The 18,603-nt window shown below is 45.5% G+C and overlaps 1 protein-coding gene across 7 annotated transcripts in view; it reads left to right on the top strand.

Annotated features, from left to right (window-relative positions):
- The window catches only part of nadk2 (NAD kinase 2, mitochondrial), a 65,521-nt gene that overhangs the window by 22,494 nt on the left and 24,424 nt on the right, over positions 1-18,603 (top strand). For 4 of the 7 annotated variants that reach the window (XM_043702982.2, XM_043702941.2, XM_043702968.2 and 1 more), the window contains 2 exons: positions 921-1,064; positions 17,947-18,002. In XM_043702982.2, the coding sequence (XP_043558917.2) occupies positions 921-1,064; positions 17,947-18,002 (200 nt within the window). The remainder of the gene's footprint in view (positions 1-920; positions 1,065-17,946; positions 18,003-18,603) is intronic. The other 3 variants (XM_043702946.2, XM_043702975.2, XM_043702962.2) reach the window with 1 other exon arrangement.

Consider the following 18,603-nt stretch of genomic DNA (forward strand, 5'->3'; position numbering starts at 1 on the left):
TCCCCAAAATGAAACAAACCCTCTCACAGCCTGACCCAGACTGAATGCAGATCAGATAGTGACAATCTCCACACACACACTAATACTTGACTGATGGTGAGGATAGTGTCACATACCTGCACCATGAATGGTAGGATGCTCTGTTTGACTTCTGCCAGGGCCACTCAGCTCCTGACCTCATTACAGCCTTGGTTCAAACATGAACAGAAGAGCTGAAACCCAGAGACGAGGGGAGAGGGACAGCCCTTGACATCAAAGCTGTATTTGAGCAAGTGTGGCAACATGGAGCCCTCGCCATGAGAACATCAGGGTAGGAATCCTGCAGCGAGTAACTCCCCTCCTGACTCCCCAAAGCCTGTCCATCGTCTACAAGGCACAAGTCAGGAGTGTGATGGAATACTCCCCAGTTGTCTGGATGGGGCAGCTCCAACAACACTCGAGAAGCTCAGCACCAACCAGGACAAAGCAACCGCTTGTGCTTTAATATTCATTCCCTTCTGCAGCAGCAGTGTGTCCCCAAGAGTAATGTGTGACTCTTTGCCAGCATGTCTGAAGGAAATGCCAGGATGTCATGCTGGGTATAACAGGAAAAGCTGGAAAAACAGCAAATGTCACACAAGAGGCAATCCCTGGCATTTTGTCCCAGGGGAGGGAACAAGGAATAACTTCCTGCCTCAGGTGCAGGGGCCCCTCACTCTCTGTCTGAGTGTGGCGCTCTGTCCTCAGGGGGAAATCCCACAGCCATCTTATTGTGATATTTTCAAAGTGCTGTCGATGATGCAATGTCCTACCACCATCTGACCTCGTTTGTGAGCTATCTCATCTCCTCACTCTAATCTCCTTTCCAGTCATTGCGAATGTGGTCTGGTGTGTTAGACTACAGCTCACACCTGACCCAGGATATGTTCTGTTTTGTACAGGCTCCCGTATCACTCCCACAAACAAAGTCTTAAATTCTCGCTCCATAGGGCCTCATACTGTGAGATCTCTATAGACGATGGACCCTGGGAGAAGCACAAGAACTCTGGCCTCAACATGTGCACTGGAACTGGCTCCAGAGCTTGGTAAGGGAGCCTTGCTGAGGGAACACTGACGGATTTAAACATGTGGGAGGATTTTGGCTCATATCCCCATTGCCCACATAGGTTGTTATAGACACTGTTATAATACTTTTTACCCTGGGGTGTTGAGGACGGTAATAGATTTAAAAAGAAGATGTGTATAATGTTGCAAAGAATAGTAATAAGTTTAAGGAGTAGCAGTGTTTTCGAAATCAGCATAATGTTGATTGGAAAGGTAAAAAGAGGATACAAGAGGAAATTTGGGTTGCGCAGGAGTTGGAGGGAAAGCAGTTGTTTTGGTGCAAGGATTATTTGGAGAAAGACATCATTGGTTGGAGTGGTCTACCACAAACCACAATGTGGGACAAGGTTTACATGAATCAATATTGGGCACTTGAGATAAAGGGATGACAATAATTGTGGTTAGTTTTAATTTATGGATAAATTGGAGAAATCAGATTGGCAGTGGTAATGTCGATCAGGAGCTTGCACAAAGCGTTTGAGAGTTTCTTAGAACAGTACATTCTGGAAACAACCAGATAGCAGGTTCTGTGACACTTATTAGTGTGCAGTGAGGGTAAAGATTGTGTTTTTTAAATTTTTTGCGTTTTTAATTATGGGCTAAAATGAGAATAGAATTGTTTAAAACCAGGGATTGCTGCATGTTTTGAAAGCAAGTGACTGCTCATTGTAAGCACTATTTACACAGCTATTTGTTCGAGTAGAGGTTAAATGTGGTTGCAGATGAACTGGAACTGAAGCAGATGGAGGTCTGGTTGGTAATAACTAGCTGGCCTGTGGACGAGTCACCATTTATCGATGACAAAGGCTTTCTGCCTGATGTTATTCAATCTTGGGTATCTTCAGGCTGTGAACAAGATAGAGAAACATCACTAAATCCGCCACCAGCTCAGGGGCTCTGTTCTCTGTATTAGAAGCTACTTTAAGTCTGAAGAAAGCCAGTTTATCTTTTCTTCAACAGTTGCTGTAAGCTGTGATGTTTAATTGATAAGTCAAAGATCTTTTTATAGGAGAACAAGCCACTACTAACCACTAAAAACCTCCAGAAAAGGAAGACCTAGAAGCAGTGTTCTGATCAGCACAAGAATCTCAGCAAACTCCGTGAACAGGGGCCACTGAACTGCCTTCCCAGACTAACCCTCTGCCCACAGGAGACATTTGTTTTCCTGCCTATGTCTCTGTGCGTGCATGTACAGGGAGTTTATAAGGGTTTGCAGTTTTAATTAGTAAGGTTATAAACCAATGGTTGATAATTGTTTGTTTGCAGCCAAGGTTTAATTACTTGCAATAAGTAGTAAATTGGGAAATTTTACAGACTTTTTAAAATCATAAACTTTTATTACAATTCTGGGAATAGTGGGGCTTGATTTCCAGCATGTTACCCCAGTGAGGGGTGATGTAAGACAGGATTAATGATTAACCACATACTATGTAGCAGCAACCACAGAATGATGGAATGTTTCATCAACGTATGAAAGGGAGAAATGGGCCAAGGGTTAGTATTCTAAATCTTAAGGAAGGACCTGTGAGGGTATGAAGGCTGAGCGAGCTGGCATGAACTGTGATAATAGGCTAGGGATAGAGCAATAGAGTTTAGATCAGAGTGGTGCTGGAAAAGCACAGCAGTTCGGGCAGCACCCGAGGTGCAGGAAAATCAACGTTTCGGGCAAAAGCCCTTCATCAGGAATAGAGGCAGGAAGCTTCCAGGGTGGAGAGATAAATAGGGGGTGTGGGGCTGGGGAGAAGGTAGCAAAGAGTACAATAGGTGAATGGGGGTGGGGATGGAGGTGATAGGTCAGAGAGGAGGGTGGAGTGGATAGGTGGGAAGGGAGATTGGCAGGTAGGACAGGTCATGGGGACAGGGCTGAGCCCGAAGGTTGGAGCTGGGGTAAGGTGGAAGAAGGGGAAATGAGGAAACTGATGAAGTCCACATCGATGCCCTGGGGTTGAAGTGTTCTGAGGCGGAAGATGAGGCGTTCTTCCTCCAGGCGTCGGGTGGTGAAAAAGCGGCGATGGAGGAGGCCCAAGACCTGCATGTCCTCGGCAGAGTGAGAGGGGGAGTTGAAATGTTGGGCCACAGGGCAGTGTGGTTGATTGGTGCGGGTGTCCCAGAGATGTTCCCTGAAGCGCTCTGCTAGGAGGCGCCCAGTCTCCCCAATGTAGAGGAGACCACATCGGGAGCAACAGACACAATAAATGACATTGGTGGATGTGCAGGTGAAACTTTGATGGATGTGGAAGGCTTCTTTGGGGCCTTGGTTGGTGGTGAGGGAGGAGATGTGGGCGCAGGTTTTGCAATTCCTACGGTGGCGGGGGAGGGTGCCAGGATGGGAGGGTGGGTTGTTGGGGGGCGTGGACCTGACCAGGTAGTCACGGAGGGAACAGTCTTAGCGGAAGGCGGAAAGGGGTGGGGAGGGAAATATATCCCTGGTGGTGGGGTCCGTTTGGAGGTGGCGGAAATGTTGGCGGATGATATAGTTTATGCTAAGGTTGGTAGGGTGGAAAGTGAGGACTGGGGGACGGGGGGGTTCTGTCCTTCTTACGGTTGGAGGGGTGGGGTTTGAAGGCAGAGGTGCGGGATGTTGATGAGATGCGTTGGAGGGCATCTTCAACCATGTGAGTAGGGAAATTGCGACCTCGAAAGGAGGAGGTCACCTGGTGTGTTCTGTGGTGGAACCGCTCCTCCTGGGAGCAGATGAGGCAGAGGTGGAGGAATTGGGAATACGGGATGGCATTTTTGCAGGAGGTAGGGTGGGAAGAGGTGTAATCCAGGTAGCTGTGGGAGTCGGTGGGTTTTCAAAAAATGTCAGTGTCAAGTCGGTCATCACTGATGGAGATGGAGAGGTCCAGGAAGGGGAGGGAGGTGTCAGAGATGGTCCAGGTAAATTTAAGGTCAGGGTGGAATGTGTTGGTGAAGTTGATGAACTGCTCAACCTCCTCGCGGGAGCACGAGGTGCCGCCAATGCAGTCATCAATGTAGCGGAGGAAGAGGTGGGGAGTGGTGCCAGTGTAATTACGGAAAATAGACTGTCCTACGTAGCCAGCAAAGAGACAGGCATAGCTAGCCCGTGGCTACCCCTTTGGTCTGGAGGAAGTGGGAGGATTCGAAGGAGAAATTGTTAAGGGTGAGGACCAGTTCGGCCAAAGGAATGAGAGTGTCGGTGGAAGGGTACTGTTGGGAACGTCTGGAGAGGAAAAAACGGAGGGCTTGGAGGCCCTCGTCATGGCGGGTGGAGGTGTAGAGGGATTGGATATCCATAGAGGCACAGTGGCAGACATTTAAGGGAATATTCCTGCTATAAAGTGAAAATCCAATTCATGGATAAGTATTGAAGTTAAAGCATCAGATTTAAAAAAGTAGATAATTTTGCAAAGCTGAGTGGCAGGTCAGATGATTGGCCTGGATGTAAAGAAGAAAAATATTAATCAGCTTAATCAGGAAAGGTAGTAAGCTAGAAATGTAAAAATGAATAGGAAGAGTTTCTGCAGGTGTTTAAAAAGGTAAAGGGTTCGTTCTCAGTGACAATGGGGAGTAATATTTTGTCCTGGATTGAGTATTGGTTAGCAGGTGGAGAGTCAGAATAGAGGGTTGGTATCACAGTGGAAGCAGTGTGGGTTGGTATTTTTGCTCAGACACCACTTCTTACAACCATAATTCTATTAGATTTAAAATAGTGATGGAAAAGGATAGACCAGATCTAAAAGTTGAAGTTCTAAATTGGAGAGAGGCCAATTTTGACGGTATTAGGCAAGAACTTTCAAAAGCTGATTGGGGGCAGATGTTCGCAGGTTAAGGGACAGCTGGAAAATGGGAAGCCTTCAGAAATGAGATAACGAGAGTCCAGAGAGAGTATATACCTGTCAGGGTGAAAGGGGAGGCTGGTAGGTATAGGGAATGCTGGATGACTAAAGAAATTGAGGGTTTGGTTAAGAAAAAGATGGAAGCATATGTCAGGTATAGACAGGATAGATCGAGTGAATCCTTAGAAGAGTATAAAGGCAGTAGGAGTATACTTGAGAGAAATCAGGAGGGAAAAGAGGGGACATGAGATAGCTTTGGCAAAGAGGGTTAAGGAGAATCCATAGGGTTTTTACAAATACCCTTAAGGACAAAAGGGTAACTAAGGAGAGAATAGGGCTCCTCAAAGATCAGCAAGGTGGCCTTTGGGGGAGCTACAGGAAATAGGGAGATACTAAATGAGTATTTAGCATCAGTATTTCCTGTGGAAAAGGACATGGAAGATATAGAATACAGTCATAGAAATGTGCAGCATGGAAACAGACCTTCGGTCCAACTCGTCCATGCCGACCAGATATCCCAACCGAAATGTAGGAAGGTAGATGGTGACATCTTGCAAAATGTCCATATTACAGAGGAGGAAATGCTGGATGTCTTGAAACGCATAAAAGTGGATAAATCCTCAGGACCTGATCAGGTGTACCCGAGAACTCTGTGGGAAGCTAGAGAAGTGATTGCTGGGCCTCTTACTGAGATATTTGTATCATCGATAGTCACAGGTGAGGTGCCGGAAGACCACAGGTTAGGTGCCAGAGGAAGTGGTGGAGGCTGGTACAATTACAGCATTTAAAAGGCATCTGGATGGGTATATGAATAGGAAGGGTTTGGAGGGATATGGGCCGGGTGCTGGCAGGTGGGACTAGATTGGGTTGGGATAGCTGGTCGGCATGGACGGGTTGGACCGAAGGGTCTGTTTCTATGCTGAACATCTCTATGACTCTATTACTCTATATATCAATGATTTGAATGAGGGAATCTAGTGTAATGTTTCCAAGTTTGCTGATGGGAGTGGTGAGGATGTTGTAAAGAGCCTTGAAAGTGATTTTCGAGAAGATTGCTTGAATTCATCCATAACTATGGTGTTGTAGCTCTTACAGACACATAAGTGAGAGAGAGAGACAAGACTGGCATCATAACATTCCACGATTTAGATGTTTCAGATACGATAGACATGGACATAAAAGAGATGGGAAGAGTTGCGTTACTGATAAGGGCGAATACCACAGGACACTTTGAAGGGCTCATCCAGCAAGCTATATGGGTACAGCTCAGGAATAGGAAGGGTACAATCACTTTGGGATTTTTCTAACTGCCGTTTGGGTGACAGAGGAATGGATATGTAGACGGATTATGGAAAAAAGTAAAAACAACAGGTTTGTTGTGGTGGATGATTTTAACTTCCCTTATATTGACTGGAGCTTGGAGAGGGGAATTTGTTAGGTGTGTTCAGGAGGGTTTTTTTTTGAAAGCAATGTATAAAGAGTACAGCGAGGTAAGACGCCATACTGAGCCTGGTCAGTGATCAGAGTTTCAGTGGGAGGAGCATTTTGGGAACAGTGTCCATAATTCAGTACGTTTTAAGGGCAAGAGTAATCCTCTAGTGTAAGTATTAACTTGGGGGAGGCTAACTACCACAATATTAGGCAGGAACGGGGGAATGTAGATTGGAGGCAGCTGTTTGATGGTGAATCCACATCTGGCAAGTGGGAATTTTTTAAAGGCTAGTTGATTAGAGTTCAGGACCAGCATGTTCGTGTGAAAATGAAGGATAAGGCCGGCATGATTCAGAAACCTTGGATGACAAGAAATTGTGAGCTTAGTCAAAAAGAAAAAGGATGCATAGATATGGCTTAGGAAACTAAGACAGACAGCGCCCTCACAGAGTACAAAGATAACAGGAAAGAACAAGGAATAAGGAGGGCTAAAAGGGGCCAGGAAATGTCTTTGGCAAACAGGATTAAAAAATCACAGGGTGTTTTATATAAGGAGCAAGTGTGTAGCTGGAGAGAGAGTAGGTCCACTCATTGACAGGGGGTGGAATTTATGTGTGGGCCCAGAGGACGAAAGTGAGGTCATTAATCAGTACCTTGCATCAATATTCACAAGGAGAAGGGCACATTGGATGGTGAGTATTGGACAAGAGGGGACTGTTGATATTCCAGGGCATGCCAATATGAAAAAGGAAGCAGTATTGGGTGTTCTGAAAAGCATTAAGGTAGACTGGATCAGTCCCAGAATGTTGAAAGGGGTGAGGGTGGAAATTATGCATTCACATACATGGGTCAAGCTTAGGGCTCATTGCATTCCTATTTATTTGTCACTCTACTGATATCTGTCTCTCTACTGCTATCTGTCTCCCTCCTCTCCAATCCTAACCCAGCTAAATTAGTCCAGACCCATAAGATGTAAGAACAGATGTAGTCCATTCAACCCATCAAGTTTGCTCTGCAATCCAGTGAGATTATGGCTAATCTGATAATCCTCAACTCCACTTTCCTGCCTTTCTCCCTAACCCTTGATCCCCTTCCTGATTAAAACTCTGTCTCTCTCTCTCTCTCTCTCTCTCAGCCTTGAATATATTGAATGACCCAGCCTTAACAGCCCTCTGTGGTAAAGCATTTCACAGATTTACATCCCTCAGAGAAGACATTCCTCCTCATCTCTGTCTTAAATGAGTGACTGTTTATTTTGAGATTATACTCTCTTGTCCTAGAATCTCCCACAAAGGGAGACATCCTTTACTCATCTATCCTGTCAAACCCCCTAAGAATCTTGTTTTAGTAAAGACTCCAAACTACTCAACTGCTGCTCAAAAGAAAATCGCTCTATATGAGCTCCAGTCGAACAAACTCCCTCTAGGCTACCTCCAGTGCCAGTATATCTTTCCACAGTTGAGATCTGACTAATTCCTTATATAGTTTTAACAGAATTCCCTATTTTTATACTCCATTTCCTTTGAGGTAAGATTGATATAATTTGCTTTCCCTGTTACACTGGATGCTAGTTTTTGTGATTTATGTGCGGGACTCCTCAAATTCCTCTGTTCTGTGGCTTTCTGCAGTCATCCCCATTTAAATAATGTTCAGCTTCTCCAAGTGCAGAGCCATTTTTTATTCACTTGTGGGATGTGGGAGTCACTGGCTGGGCCCCAGTATTTATTGCCTGACCCTAGTTGCCCCTTGAGAAGGTGGGGGTGAGCTGCCTTCTTGAATCGCAGCAGTCCAAGTGCTGTTGGCAGACCCGCAATACCCTTTGGGAGGGAATTCCAGGATTTGACCCAGCTATATTTCTCGACATTATATTCCATTTGACAAGTTTTGCCCATTTGCTTAACCTGTCCATCTGTCTTTACTCACTTGTTACAAATAGTGAAAAGTGTTATATAGTTTCATCGCTGTCCAGTGCATTTTAAACACAGAAAAATAAACCAAAACATAGAGTATGAAGGCAGGAAAATAAAGAAATACAGTTTAATTTTACAGGCCGCCTTGTGAAATGCTCAGCCACGGGCCTGGCACAGCCAGGCAGAAATCCCCTCGCCACGCCACTGCAACAAGAGTTGCCACTCTCCGGTGCCATCTTGCCCCCACCGATGCTGTGCCACCGTAACTCCTTGTTGGACCTTGCCAATGCAGCCACCACCGGGTCTTGCAATGGCCCAAACTTGACTCTGCCGCTGCCAAGAGTCTGCTCTGGGCCCATACTCACCTCAGCCACTGCCTCCGTGAGTCTGCATTGGATGCCTTGCCATGTGATTTAGTCTCATCCAATAACTTCGCTATAGTCTATTCACTTTCCTCATCCAAGTCACTGATAAATAATTGTGGCCGTAGCACTGATCCCTGAGGCACTTCACAAGTTACAGTTGGCCATCCTGAAAATGTTCCCTTTAACCGACCTGTCTTCTATTAGCCAATCCTCTATATGTTCTAATATAGAAGTGGGAGAGAGGAGGACCAGGAAGCAGTCACCAGCACCTAAAATAGCAAGAGAGAGGAACACCCTGTGCTTCTGAACAGGATGAGCGAGGGATCAGCAGCTTCAGCAGTAACAGAAGAGTGCACAAGAACAGCTTCATAAAGAGGTTTGGACCTGTTTGTAAAGGGTAGTGATGGTGGGAGATATAAACAGGCAGCAGAGAGTCCCTTAAACCGGTTTCTACCTGTCAGGGCTGAAGTGAGAGGTCACAAAAAAACAGGTGATTGGTGGACATTTTGTGTCACTTTCAATTAGCCAGTTGGTTTAAATTGGGAGATTGTGAGAGTGGGCGAGTAAAGTTAGTGTTCACATAACTAATGAAATAGAGAGGCTATGTCTCTCAAACTTTTGCATTAATTGAGGAACTTAGCAAAAAGATTGAAGGCAAAGGAGTAGATGTTTACTTGAACTTTAGTAAAGTCTTTGACAAGATTCTGCATGGTAAACTAATTAGTAAAATCACATGGGATTCAGGGTAAGCTTGCCGATTGGATACAGGAAGAGACAAAGGGTAATGGTGGAGGGTTACTTTTCAGACTGGAGGCTTGTCACCAGCGGTGTTCCATAGCGATCGGCCTGGGTCCTGTTTTGTTTGTCATTTATATAAATGATTTGGATGTGAATGTGGAAGGCAAGATTAGTACGTTTGTGGATGACACCACAATTGGTGACATAGCAGACAGAGAGAAAGGTTTTCTTAGATTATTACAAAGGGATCTTGATGAAATGGGTCAATGGGCTGAAAAATAACAATGGATTTCAATCTGGATAAATGTGAGGTATTGCATTTTGGTACAACAAACAAAGATTGGGCTTATACAGTTAATGGTAGGGCTCTGGGTAGTGTTGTAGAACAGAGGGACCTCAAGGTTCAGAGACATAATTCTTTGAAGTTTGTGTCACACATAGACATGTTGGTTGCAAAGGAGTTTGGCACACTTGTCTTCATTGTTCAGTTATTTGAATATAGCAATTGGGACGTCATGTTGAGGTTGTACAGGACATTGGTGAGGCCTTTTCTGGAACACTGTGTCCAGTTCTGGTCACCCAGTTATAGGAAGGATATTATTAAGCTGGAGAGGCTTCAGGAGAGATTTACCAGGATGTTGCCAGGTATAGAAAGCTTAAGTTATAAAGAAAGGCTGGATAAGCTGGGACTTTGTTCACTGGAACAGAGGAGGTTGAGAGGCGACCTGTTAAAATGATGAGAGGTACAGATAAGGTGAATGGCATGTGACTTTTCCCTATAGTGAGGGATTTCAAGACTGGGGGCACATTTTTAAGGTGAGGAGAGAGATTTAAAAAGGACATGAAGGGCAATGTTTTTACACAGAGGGTGGTTCGTGTGTGGAATGAACTTCCAGAGAAAGTAGTAGATGTGAGTACAAATATAACGTTAAAAGACATTTGGCAAAGTCCATGAATGGGGAAAGTTTGGAGGGATATGGCTGAGGAGCAGGCAGTTTAGGATTATGTCTGGCATGGATTGTTGGAATGAAGGGGTCTGATTCTGTGCTGTATGACTCTATGACTTTATTAGGGGATGGAATAGTTGGGGAGTGGATACTATTCTCTGCAGCACAGAATCCTGAAAACTGTGTTACCTACCTGGTGCCAAGCTTCAGGGCACCTCTTTTGGGCTGGATAAGAACTTTGGAGGGGAGATGAGGGATCGAGTTGTGGTCCACATACAGACCGAGGGCATTAGGAGTAGGAAAGAGGTTCCACTAAGGAATTTATGTGCAGCTCATTTAAAATGCAGAACCACAAAGGTTATGATCTCCAGAGCCATGAGCAAAATGATATGTGGTAAATAAGATTAGAGAGGTAAATGTGTGACTCGAAGATTAATCTTGGAGAAATAGGTTATGATTCATGGCCCCTGGCACTAATACTGGGAAAGAAAGAGCTGTTCTGTTGGGAAGAACCTCATGTGAACCATTGCTAAGCTTCACTAGGGTAGAAATCCAGGCTCGCTATTCCCAGAATTGTTAAAACTTATAATGCCTTACAAACTCCCTCTGGGCAAGCACGCATAAAATGGGTGTTCAAAGCAGAGGGAAAGACTGGGAAGCCTGTTGTGTGTCCCACTCCACAGGGATTACCCATTTGCTGATCAGAATGCTACTCCTCCAACTTCCTTCTCCAGGTACATTGGTGTTTGTAGGATTCGCATGCCGACTGGTTCACACTTGGAAAGGTCTCTGGTTTGTTGGTTAAAACTCGCAGCAGCTGATGAGGTGAAACAACTGGCTGGCTTCATGACTGAGATACTTTCACTGCAGAGTAAAGATGGCTTCTCTTCCAGAGGGCCACACTGTCTGGGTGGAATTTGCACGTTCGCCCCATGTCTGTGTGGGTTTCTGCTGTATGTTTTGGATTCCTCCCACAGTACAAAAGTGTGCAGGTTAGGTACATTGACAATGCTAAATTGCCCCGTACTGTTCAGGGATGTGCAAGCAAGGTGGGTTAGCCATGGGAAATGCAGGGATATGGGGAACAATGAGTCTGGGTGGAATACTCTTCAGAGGGTCAGAGCAGACTCAATGATCATGACTAATCATACAATCTCAGTATCGCATTCCCACCTTCTCCCCTTTACTCTTGATCCTTTAGCCACAAGGGCCATGTCCAGCTCTCTGAATTATATATAGAATTATAGAATCCCTATAGCGTGGAATCATTCGGCTCAACAAGTCCATACCGATCCTGCGAATAGCATCCCACGCAGGCTGATCCCCGGGGGGTGGCATGGTGGCTCAGTGGTTAGCACTACTGCCTCACAGCACCAGGGTCCTGGGATCGATTCCATCCTCGGGCGCCTGTCTGTGTGGAGTTTGCACATTCTCCCCATGTCTGTGTGGGTTTCCTCCGGGTGCTCTGGTTTCCTCCCACAATCCAAAGATGTGCAGGTTAGTGTGAATTGGCCATGCTAAATTGCCCATTAGTGTTAGGTGCATTAGTCAGAGGGAAATGGGTCTGGGTGGGTTGCTCTTCAGAGGGTCAGTGTGGACTTGTTGGGCTAAAGGGCCTGTTTCTACACTGGAGGGCATCTAATCTACCCTAACACGGCATATCCCTCTTGAATATATCTAATGAACTGGTCTTAACAGCTTCCTGTGGGAGAGAATTCCACAGGTTCACGATTCTGAGTGAAGAAAAGAATGTGGGTTAGTTTTGAAAATACGAGGTATCAGTGGCGGTGTAGTGATGTGCAATCAGTTTGGGAAAGAAGTCATTGGTGTATGGACTCTGTCACCGAAGAGCTGCATCACTGTAGGACAGAGTATCAATCAGGAAGTGATGAAGGTGGGAATGGACAAACTAGATGGGCAATGGTAACATGGCAGATGAGTTTGTAAAGTGCATCAGGCCTTATCTTTTAAGAGCAGTATGTTTCAGAGCTTATCAGAGAACAGATTAGTTTAGATCTAACTGGCAGACATTTAAGCAGATATTTCACAATACTCAGCAAATATTCCTTCCAACTAACAGATTAACTTGATGAGAGGATGAATGACCTGTAATTAACAGTGGCAGTGAAGGACAGTAAGAAATCAAAAGCTCGGGCTGACAAAGTGTCAAAAGTTAGAGGTAGGCTAAAGGGTTGGCAAGATTTTAGGAATCAGTATCAGGTGGTGATGAGAGAATTAATTATGAAAGTAAATTGACAAGCAATATAAAAGCTGACTGCAAGAGGCTCCACCGTGATATTTAAAAAAAAGACAGGGATGTATTTCTGAGGCTCTGTAAGACTCTGGTCAGACCACATTGTGGGCAGTTTTGGGCCCCATATCTCAGGAAGGATGTACTGGCCCTGGAGCATGTTCAGAGGAGGTTCACGAGAATGGTCCCAGGAATGAACAGCTTAACATATGAGGTACGTTTGAGGACTGTGAATCTATACTTAATGGAATTTAGAAAGATGAGGGGGATCTAATTGAAATTTGTAGAATTCTGAATGGCCTGGACAGAGTAGATGTTGGGGAGATGTTTCCATTGGTAGGAGAGACTCGGACTAAAGGGCACAGTCTTAGAATAAAGAGAAGACCTTTTAGAACAGAGATAAGGCAATATTTCTTCATCCAGAGAGTGGGGAATCTGTGGAACTCATTGCCACAGAAGGCTGTGGAGGCCAGATCATTGAGTATATTTAAGACAGAGATAGATAAGTTCTTGATTGTCAAGGCGGCACGGTGGCTCAGTGGTTAGCATTGCTGCCTCACAGCACCAGGATCCCAGGTTCGATTCCAGCCTCAGGTGACTGTCTGTGTGGAGTTTGCACATTCTCCCTGTGTCTGTGTGGGTTTCCTCCAGGTGCTCCGGTTTCCTCCCACAGTCCAAAAAATGCGCAGGTTAGGTGAATTGGCCATGCTAAATTGCCCATAATGTTAGGTGCATTAGTCAGAGGGAAATAGGTCTTGGTGGGTTGCTCTTCGGAGGGTTGGTGTGGACTGGTTGGGCCAAAGGGCCTGTTTGCGCACTGTAGGGAATCTAATCTTAAAAATAAGGGATCAAGGGTTACTGGGAGAAAGTGGGAGAATGGGGTTGAGAAATGTATCAGCCATGATTGAATGGGAGAACAGACTTAATGGGCCGAACGGCCTAATTACTGCTTCGATGTCTTGTGGCGTTATGGATTTTTAGAAAAGAATGCAATCAAACAGAGTCAGAATGGTTTTGTGAAAGTGAAATCATGTTGCATGATTAAATTTGCAAATATAACGAGCAGAGTTGATAATGACAAACCAATAGATGTAGCTTATTTAGATTTCCAGTGTTTCAAGTGAAAGTTAACTCGGCTGATACCAAGCTGTTGGGAAGGTGAGGAAAAATGTTTAAGAACTCACCTCTAGCATCGGCACCCGCCATTGTTGTTCCGGCAGCAGGAAGTGCGGGAGTGGCGAGCAGGAGGTTGTCAGAGAGATCACAAGGTCACATATTTGGGTGGTTGCTTTACCCAAAACACTACTTAGGTAGTGCCTCCCACCCATTCTCCTCTACCCAAAAAAAGTTGTGTGTGTTGGTTGGTAAGGTGGTAAGTGTTTTCTTTCATGTTTCATTTTTTCAGCGTCCATTTAGGAATTTAGAATAATGGGAATGGAGGTTAGGGCAGTTGAATGTTCCTCTTGCAGTATGTGGGAGGTAAGGGTTACCAGTAATGTCCCTGCTGACTGTATCTGTGGGAAATGCACCCAACTCCAGCTCCTCGAGAACTGCATTAGGGGACTGGAGCTGGAACTGAATGAACTTTGGATCATTCGGGAGGCGGAGGTGGTTATTGAGATGAGTTACAGGGAGGGAGTCACACCTCAGGTACAAGAAGAAGGTAGATGTGTTACCGTCAGGGAACGAAAAGGAATCGGCAGGCAGTGTGTGGATCCCCTGTGGCCATTCACCTCAACAACAAGTGTACTGTTTTGGATACTGTTGGGCGGGGGAACTTACCAGGGGTAATCCATGGGGTACAGGTCGCTGGCACAGAGTCTGTCCCTGTTGCTCAGAAGGGAAGGGGGAAGAGGAGCAGAGCATTAGTCATTGGAGACTCCATAGTTAGGGGGAGGTTCTGTGGCAACCAGAGACACTCACAATTGGTGTGTTGCCTCCCAGGTGCCAGGGTCCATGATGTCTCAGATCGTGTTTTCGGGATCCTTGAGGGGGAAGGGGAGCAGCCTCAAGTCATGGTCCACGTCGGCACCAACAACATAGGTAGGAAGAGAGATGGGGATTTAAGGCAGAAATTCAGGGATCTAGGGTGGGAGCTTAGAGCTAGGACAAACAGAGTTGTTACCTCTGGTTTGTTGCCTGTGCCACATGCTAGTGAGGAGGGGAACGGGGAGAGAGTGGAGCTGAACATGTGGCTACAGGGATGGTGCAGGAGGGAGGGTTTTGGATTCTTGGATAATTGGTGCTCTTTCTGGGGAAGGTGGGACCCCTACAAACGGGATGGTCTTCACCTGAACCAGAGGGGTACCAATATCCCGGGGGGACATTTGCTAATGCTCTTCGGGTGGGTTTAAACTAATGCAGCAGGGGAACCCGAATTGTAGTTTCGGTGTAAAGGAGGTTGAGGGTAGTGAGGTCAGGAATAGGTTTACAAGATCACGAGAGGGCACTGGCAATCAGGATGTTTGTTTGAAATGTGTGTACTTCAATGTCAGGAGCATCCGGAATAAGGTGGGTGAACTTGCAGCAAGGTTCGGTGCCTGGGATTTCGATGTTGTGCCCATTAACATGGCTGGAGCAGGGACAGGAATGGTTGTTGCAGATTCCGGGATTCAGATGTTTCAGCAAAAACAGAGAAGATGGTAAAAGTGGGGGGTGTGGCATTGTTAATCAAGAGTAATGTTACAGCAGCTGAGAGAACGTTTGAAGACTCATCTACTGAGGTATTTGGGCTGAGGTTAGAAACAGGAAAGGAGAGGTCACCCTGTTGGGAGTTTTCTATCAGCCTCTGAAATGTTCCAGAGATGTAGAGGAAAGGGTAGCAAAGATGATTCTCAATAGGAGCGAGAATAACAGGTTAATTGTTCTGGGGGACTTTAACTTCCCCAACATTGACTGGGAATACTATAGTTCAAGTAGTTTAGATGGGTCAGTTTTTGTCCAGTGTGTGCAGGAGGGCTTCCTGACACAGTATGTAGACAGGCCAACAAGGGGCGAGACCACATTAGATTTGGTACTGGGTAATGAACCCGGCCAGGTGTTAGATTTGGAGATAGGTGAGCACTTTGGCAATAGCGATCATAATTCGGTTATATTTACAATAGCGATGGGCAGGGAAAGAGGTATAAACTGGGGGAAAGGCAATTATGATGTAATTAGGCAAGATTTAAAATGCATAGGATGGGAAAGGAAACTGCAGGGAATGGACACACTTGAAATGTGGAGCTTATTCAAGGAACAGATACTGTGGGTCCTTGATAAGTATATACCTATCAGGCAGGGAGGTAGTTGTCGAGAGAAGGAGCCATGGTTGACTAAAGAAGTAGCTCTTGTCAAGAGAAAGAAGAAGCCTTATGTGAGGATGCGGCATGAAGGCTCAGTTAGGGGGCTTGAGAGTTATAAGTTAGCCAGAAAAGGTCTAAAGAGTGGGCTAAGAACAGCCAGGAGGGGACATGAGAAGAACCCTAAGACCTTCTATAGGTATATCAGGAATAAAAAAATGACTAGAATAAGATTAGGGCCAATCAAAGATAGTACTGGAAAGTTGTGTGTGGAATCTAAGGACATGGGGAAGTGCTTAATGAATGCTTTTTGTCAGTATTCACATTGGCAAAGGGCAATGTTAGTGAGAATATGGAGATACAGGCTACTAGATTAGATGGGATTGAGGTTGACAAAGAGGAGGTTTTAGCAATTTTGGAAGATCTGAACATGGATAAAACACCTGGGCCAGATGGGATTTATCCTCTGATTCTCTGGGAAGCCAGGGAGGAGATTGCAGCACCTTTGGTTTCAATCTTCATGTCATCATTGTTGACAGGAGTCGTACCAGAAGACTGGAGGATAGCAAATGTTGTTCCCTTGTTTAAGAAGGGGAGTCAAGACAACCCTGGTAATTATAGGCCAGTGAGCCTTACTTCGGTTGTGGGTAAGGTGTTGGAAAAGGTTAGAAGAGTTAGGATTTATCTGGAAAGGAATACATTGTTTAGGGATAGTCAATACAGTTTTGTGAAGGGTAGGTTGTGCCTCAATAACCTTATTGAGTTCTTCAAGAAGGTGACCAAACAGGTGGATGAGGGTAAAGCGGTTGAAGTGGTGTATATGGATTTCAGTAAGGCGTTCGAAAAGGTGCCCCACGGTAGGCTATTGCACAAAATACAGAGTTTCGGAATTGAAAGTGATTTAGTGGTTTGGATCCGAAATTGGCTTGCTGAAAGAAGACAGAGGGTGGTGGTTGATGGGAAATGTTCATCCTGGAGCTCAGTTACTAGTGGTGTACCGCAAGGATCTGTTTTGGGGCCACTGCTGTTTGTCATTTTTATAAATGACCTGGATGAGGGCGTTGAAGGGTGGGTTAGTAAATTTGCAGATGACACTAAGGTCGGTGGAGTCGTGGATAGTGCCCAAGGATGTTGTAGGTTACAAAGGGATGTGATAAGCTGCAGAGCTTGGCTGAGAGGTGGCAAATGGAGTTTAATGCAGAAAAGTGTGAGGTGATTTACTTTGGAAGGAGCAACAGGAATGCAGAGTACTGGGCAAATGGTAAAATTCTTGGGACTGTAGATGAACAGAGGGATCTCGGTGTCCAGGTGCCTGAATCTCTGAAAGTTAACAGCCCTATCAACCTGGGTGGAAAAAGGCATATGGTGTGTTGGTGTTTATTGGTAAGGGGATTGAGTTTCAGAGCCATGAGGTCATGCTGCAGCTGTACAAGACACTGGTGTGGCTGCACCTGGAGTATTGTGTGCAGTTCTGGTCACCACATTATAGGAAGGATGTGAAAGTTTTGGAAAGGGTTCAGAGGAGATTTACTGGGATGTTGCCTGTTATGGAAGGAAGGTCTTACGAGGAAAGGCTGAGAGAACCGAGGCTGTTTTTGTTGGAGAGAAGAAGGTTGAGAGGTGACTTCGTCGAGATGTATAAGATAATCAGAGGGTTCGATGGGGTGGACAGTGAGAGCCTTTTTCCTCGGATGATGAAGGCTAACACGAGGGGACATAATTTTAAATTGAGGGGTGATAGATTTAGGGTAAGTATCAGGGATAGTTTCTTTACTCAGAAAGTATAGGGGCGTGGAATGGCCTGCCTGCAACAGTAGTAGACTCGCCAACGTTAAGGGCATTTAAATGGGTAGTGGACATACATAATGGATAATAATGGAACGATGTAGGTTAGATGGGCATCAGATTATTTTCACAGGTTGTTGCAACATTGAGGGCTGAAGGGCCTGTACTGCGCTGTAATGTTCTATGAATGGCAGGATTATTGATTGTATGTGGAGAGGTTGGTATGACTGAGCCTGCAATCACTAGAATTTAGAAGGGTCTGAGGGCGGAATAGAACATAAAGTGCAGGAGTAGGCTTTGGGGCGAAGTTGTGGAACTGCTGCAGCACATGACTGACTGCTTTCTCTCTTCTCAGGTCCTACAATATTAATAAATTGGCCTATCAGGAAGTGGAGGATCTTCTGTCTATCGGTGAGAAGGAGAGCTTAGTGTGAGAAGCCCTGTCTCACTTCATTGCTGCACTTGCAGGAAGAGATTGGAGAGAGAGTCAGAACTGCTACAGCAGAATGGGAGCATTTGACCCAGGCCATCCTGTCGCTCTGCACATTTTCAGTCCTAGAGTCATATACCACAGACACGGCCGACCCACAGAAAGGTCCTTTGGCCCATCAAGTTTGTGACATCCTCTCTGTACCAATCCTGCTTTCTAACACCTGGCTCTTCACCTTGAATCTTTCAAGTGCTCATCACATGCTTCTTAAAAGTTGAGGTTTTTCTGAGGATTCAACTACTCAACCACCCTCCCAGGCAGAGCAAATTATTTTCTCAAATCCTCTTTAAATGTCCTGCCCTTCACCTTAAGATTATACCCCCTTGTTACTGACCCTGTGACTAAGGGGGAACAGCTGTTTTCTATCCCCTATCCATGATCCTCATAATCTTATCCACCTCGATCAGGTTCCCCCTCAGCTTTCTCTGCTCTAAAGAAACCACCCTGAGCTTCTCCAGCCTGTCTTCATCACTAACCTGCTCCAGCCCAGGCAGTATCCTGGTGAGTCCCTCTGTACCCCCT

Source organism: Chiloscyllium plagiosum, unplaced genomic scaffold, assembly GCF_037043375.1.
Source record: "Chiloscyllium plagiosum isolate Xiang-an unplaced genomic scaffold, Cpla_swu_hap1 HiC_scaffold_2, whole genome shotgun sequence".
In the NCBI taxonomy this organism is placed as follows: domain Eukaryota; kingdom Metazoa; phylum Chordata; class Chondrichthyes; order Orectolobiformes; family Hemiscylliidae; genus Chiloscyllium; species Chiloscyllium plagiosum.